Source organism: Hipposideros armiger, unplaced genomic scaffold (assembly GCF_001890085.2).
Source record: "Hipposideros armiger isolate ML-2016 unplaced genomic scaffold, ASM189008v1 scaffold_209, whole genome shotgun sequence".
In the NCBI taxonomy this organism is placed as follows: Eukaryota; Metazoa; Chordata; class Mammalia; order Chiroptera; family Hipposideridae; genus Hipposideros; species Hipposideros armiger.
The window spans coordinates 481,648-487,177 of NW_017731559.1; the positions used below are offsets into that span (position 1 = coordinate 481,648).

Consider the following 5,530-nt stretch of genomic DNA (forward strand, 5'->3'; position numbering starts at 1 on the left):
TTTTTTTTTTTTTATTAAATATCCTCATTTTTCTAAAAATAAGCAACCAGAGCTTGTCAACATTTTTTAAGGTTGATTGCTACAAAACCAATGCAAAGTTAAATGTACAAACCATAGTACATCAGAGACACAGTAATAAATGTATAATCAAATGTACTATTGATCACAATTTATTTTAAAGTCATGAAAAGCCAGCAACTATCAGGCTGGACAAATACTTGATTGTACCCATGTTTCCATGGGATGTGGACAGCAGCACTGAGAGCACAATGAGAGCAACACTTACTTCCTTTCCATCTTCCTGACAAAATCTGTTAGGTAAGGCAAAGGATGGACAGCTACTGAATCACTTGTGGTTTGAACCATGCAAGAACAACAAATAACAGTAACAGGTGTGCAATAAACATCACATTGCCGAATCTTGGGCTAAAAAGGGCAGGGGGAAAAACCATCACAGAAGGTAATTAGTTGAAAGGCATTTCAACTCAGAAATTTAAAAACAATGCAAGAAATAAGGTTTTTTAAATGTCTTCCTGCCACCTTTAATACAGGGCAGCACAGTCCAAAGGCCATTTTTCTCTTTTTTATAATTTTTTAGGCTGATACACAGAGTGGTCTGCTTCTGCCCTCTTGTTCAACACGAGGGGAAACAAAACCACTTACGTATCTTCCTCTAAAGCTCTGGATTATAGAAATGATCAACAAATAACATTTATTTCACACCTAAGCATAAATAGCTAAAATGATTACTGTTCACTTTCCTCTTCCATTATTTCAACTCGGCGAGGCCCATAGAGTAAAACATAAGCTATATGCCAGTCTCCACCACCAGAAAGTCGCAAGATATCCTCTGGTGTCACAATGCTGACCTTATCATCATCAAATTTAATCCATTCATCTAAAGAACAAGAGTGGAAAATGAAGTTAATATCACACACAAGTTTTTCAGAGTTCCATTTCAAAAAAGGTACCAAGTAATATGTACAGCAGTATTCCATCACCATATCAACAGTTCTCAAAGTACGGTCCAGAAACTACTCAGGTTCAAGACTTCTTTCAGGAGTTCCATGCAAGTTACGACTATTTTTCATAACACTACTAAAGCACTAATTGCCTTTCCCCCCCTCATTCTCTCAAGTGTGCTTTGGAATTTTCCACAGGATACACGATGCGGATAAAGTAACAGATGGAATGCAGAAACAATTAGGAGAATCTAGCTGTCCCCTATTAAGCCAGACAAAGACTTACAAAGATGTAAACCAATGCCATTTCTTGCTAAATTTTTTTGGAGGAAAATACTATTATTTTTTAAACGTTATGTTAATATGTAATAGGTTTATTACTATCAGTTTTAAATGAATTTACTTGTTTTAATTTTTATTACAGTAAATAAGAAATAAAATCCTCATAAGCAAAAGCTCTTTGGAAAAGTCCTCAATAATTAAGAATGTATAGAGGCTCTGAAACAAAAAAGTTTAAGAACCACTGTGCTAAAAACTTTAGACTAAACTGTTAAAATACATGTAATAATTGAAAAAAATAGAATCTTTACCTTGTTTCCTTTTCACCCATGATACATAATGTCCTGATGAGCTAGACCTTCCCTGATGTGTTAGCACTGCTTGTAAATCATAGTATCCACAGTTATTGGAGCCAATGTCTAAAGAAAGATATAAATCCAGTAATATTAAGCAATGAACAGATATGTGATTTCTCAAGCTAAGTAACAAGCAAGAACATCTCAAGTTTAGCCTACAGAAGTACTGGTCTAGTATTAGAATCCAGTAAGATACTACTGTTCAAAGATGTTTTTAAGAAGTATATCCATTCATAGAACTATAAGCTTAAAAGAGTGACTTTTACTGTATGTCATATTAACATACATTATACTTCAAGAAAGCCAACTTTAAAAAAAAAAAGGATTATATCTAAAAAAAATACGTGGCAAGACAGGAATTTTACTTTAAAAAAGGAAAACACACACACACACACACACACACACACACACACACACACACACACACGATACCTCAATTGAAATGAAGATTTCACTTACCATCAGCAAAAGAAAAGGGCTCATACTTAACTTCTTTCTGGGGACTACTCTTTTTGTCAGTCTGAGGAAAAATATATTTAATTTTAAACAGGATATTGGAAATAATATTTGCATCTTCAAAGAGTACAGGTTTCCCCACTATGTAAAATTAGAGCATTCCTATGAAAACTTTCATAAACCAAAAAGGCATAAAGCAAAGAGCATCCCCTGGCTTTCTGAAAATTCGCATTATGCTACTTTGCTTTTAACTGAAAGCAAAACACCTCCATTAGTACAGTAATGACTTTTCTTATAAAGTGAAAATCCTCTTTGGATTTCTTTTGGTTAGCAAAAATAGGTAGTCTTTCATAAAAGCAAAGTAGTATACACAAACTTTCGGAAAGCAGGAGATACCTGTATTCATTTCCACAAATATTTACTGTCTACAGTGCAAAGCACCGAGGCAAACACAAAACATGGTCTGCCTTACAAATTATTAAAATGATATAACTACAGTTAACACAAAACTGGAAACCCAAAGGTCCTCACTTTAACAATATACAATCTTGTATGTATAGTAACAGATCCCCTGATTATAGGACCAACATTAAACCACTAAAGCTAGAGCATATAGTAGTACATCTAAACAGTGCTCTAGGGGTAGAAATGGAAAACCCAATTCTATAATTTTACCAAAATACTACCAAACCACATAAAAAATTGTTTTTGTTGAAAAAACAAAACAAAAAGCTGCCTCAAAAAAAGAGAAGTTGAATTATTGCAATATTAAATGTACAGAGGATGCCAAAAAAATGTATACACATTTTAAGAAAGGAAAACTGTATTAAAATTGTAATAATATATTCTGATAGCAAAAGATGAATACAAGTCACATTTGACTTCTGCAATTACAAGAGGTGCTCAAAGTGGTTACCATCAGCATCCAGACACTTCTGATTACAGCAAACTGCTGGAGCCAACACTGACCAAAGTGTCCACTTATATACATTTTTTTGGCACCCCTGGTATTAAGCCACGGCCACCTGCGATTTCAGCCCAAATAAACTATTTAATTCAGCAAATATTTACCTGTATTAAAAGAGGCATGATTTACTACTTTAGCCAAAGATCTTTAGTGGGAACTCCCTGCATCAACCCATTTCAGTGTTCAGTACAAAAAACAAAAAATTAAACAACTTATCTAGGCATATGGGCACAAAGTTCTTGAAAACTACAATGGTAATGAAGACAATACAAGCAGTTTAAAGACAGCTAGAGTGACANTTTTTTTTATTAAAATTGTGATAAGATTTTGTTACCAAGCAGCATTTGATAAGAGGTCCACTGGTTTTGGTAAACAATAAACATTTTTATAACAGTTGTTGTACAGTTGGCTGGTGCTCCAAGAACAACAGAACACATATTGGTTGGCTCTTGATAACTGACCTCAGGGTTTGGGGGGAAGGAGGGAGCAGGTTGGGAAAAATGGCCAAAATAAAGTGACCTCAAGATCATATTTTTGTTATAAATTAAATGTGTAATGAAGTCAATAAGCAATATTTATGGATATGGTGTTTCCTATAAAATACACTATGCCAAATTAGTTTCCACATGCCATTAGTAGTTACAAAATTTAACTTGCTATTCTGAAAACCCCAGAATATGACTTTCTGAAACCATATGACTGCTCTAGTCTCATTTATGTTTTAAAGCAGAGGATCAGCAAACACTGGTCCGTTCACAACCTGGTTTTATAGTAAAATTTTACTGGCACACAGCCATGCTAATTTAAATATTGTCTATGGCTCCTTTCACACTCCAGCAGCAAAGTTAAGTGGCTGTAACAAAGATGTTATGGGCTGCACATGAAAATGTTCACTATCTGGCCCACTATAGGAAATATTTGTCAACCCACAACTTTAAAAGAAATGGGGTCAAGTCTAAAACCTAGTTCTTTTAGCCTTACAAAAATTATTTAACATCTCAAGTCTTTAAAATAGGGATGCAAACCTCAGGGATTGTAAAGTTCAAATGAGATGTCTGTGAAAGAACCCTATAAACAGCAAAGCACTATGTAGTAATGGCTGAAGACAGTACTATCTACGTTCTCCTGTTCCCACATAAGCATTACCCTTTAGAGGTCTAAGAGTAAGTAATCATTGTTTGTTTTGAATTCTGAAGAGCAGCTACTAAGTGCATCTTACACTATAAATGTTCTTGCTTGGGCTTAACATCACTAGCTATACAGTATACAGCACCGCTCTAATATCAAGAGGGCCTCAGTGCTAGTGGCACAGCATATAAGGCACTCTCAGGAGTCAAGACATTGTCTTGCCTACTCTCAAAAACCTTATATGCAAGGCTGAATTCTAAAATAGCCTTATTAGTTTAAAATAACACCTGGTATAAGTCCAATTTCTTATACTTAAAAAATCTTTGGAATAATGCTTTTTTTGATCAAATAAAATGAAATCAAGTTTTTTATAATGACAATGAAGGAATTACAATTTTAAAACTAATTTCATACATGGCTTAGATACTTTGCTCTAAACCTACCTCACCTGATCTAGTAGCTATAGCATCCTACAAATCAGAAAATCTAAATTTTAATTGCTAAATTTGTCTTCAAAATTGTTCAGACCAAATAAGACAGTGAATAAAAAAAAACAACCTTGCAACGTTACAAGCATCATATCAATATAAAAGAAATATTACAATTCTTATGGTCTCATCCTTCCCCATTCTCTTCTGCACTTTCCCCCAAAACAAACGGAGTACTGATTGCTAATAATTTTCTCTGAAGAAGCTATTTACAAATAAGTTTCCCTGAAATGCTTATTTTATATCCTGTAGTGTTCTCAGATTTAGACCGCACTGTTCAAAATTGAGAGGAAAATGGCCATTATTCTCTTAAGAGCCTGCTAGTTTTTAGTGCTGTGCTCTGCAGAGCATTAAAATAGCATAAGCAAAGATGAGATTTCATAATCCCCAAAACACTATAAATATCTAACTCAAAATCAGACAAATTAGGTAATAATCTATCCTTTCTCTAGCAATCAAGGCCCCTGAAACAAAGATGAGGAACTGACTAATTAGAATATTAGAGAAACCTATCATATTGAAATACCTCATACTCTTGGTATTTCTATCACTAAAAATCACTGATACTAAATTTTGAGATAGATATTAAGATTTTGGGAATTGACGGGAGTGTAAAAAGAAACACTGAGTAAAGGAACAGTTCTTACTGATAACACAGGTTACATTCAGCACCCAAAGAACTCCATTACATTTACAACTTTGTATTTCTTTTTAAACAGAATATAATTGCTAGCACGCAAAGAAGGTAACATTTTTAAATGGATGTTTAACATTAAAACGAACCATATGCAAAAACTGTATAGGATTAAACATATCTGAACTTCAGCCAAGCTCCAACACTCAACAGACAAAAAGACTTGAGGTCAAAAACTGTTAATCCCTTTTTTTTTTTTT

At 33.9% G+C, this 5,530-nt stretch overlaps 2 protein-coding genes across 3 annotated transcripts in view; one reads left to right on the forward strand and one right to left on the reverse strand.

Annotated features, from left to right (window-relative positions):
* The window catches only part of THOC1 (THO complex subunit 1), a 63,305-nt gene extending 59,889 nt beyond the window's left edge, over nt 1-3,416 (forward strand). Inside the window, exon 22 of the mRNA XM_019653854.1 lies at nt 3,320-3,416. The gene's annotated coding sequence lies outside the window, so the exon portion shown is untranslated. The remainder of the gene's footprint in view (nt 1-3,319) is intronic.
* The window catches only part of USP14 (ubiquitin specific peptidase 14), a 42,584-nt gene continuing 37,054 nt past the window's right edge, over nt 1-5,530 (reverse strand). For both annotated transcript variants that reach the window (XM_019653860.1, XM_019653861.1), the window contains exons 14-16: nt 2,057-2,117; nt 1,553-1,660; nt 1-898 (exon numbers count right to left, since the gene is read on the reverse strand). In XM_019653860.1, the coding sequence (XP_019509405.1) occupies nt 747-898; nt 1,553-1,660; nt 2,057-2,117 (321 nt within the window). In that variant the 3' untranslated portion in view covers nt 1-746. The remainder of the gene's footprint in view (nt 899-1,552; nt 1,661-2,056; nt 2,118-5,530) is intronic.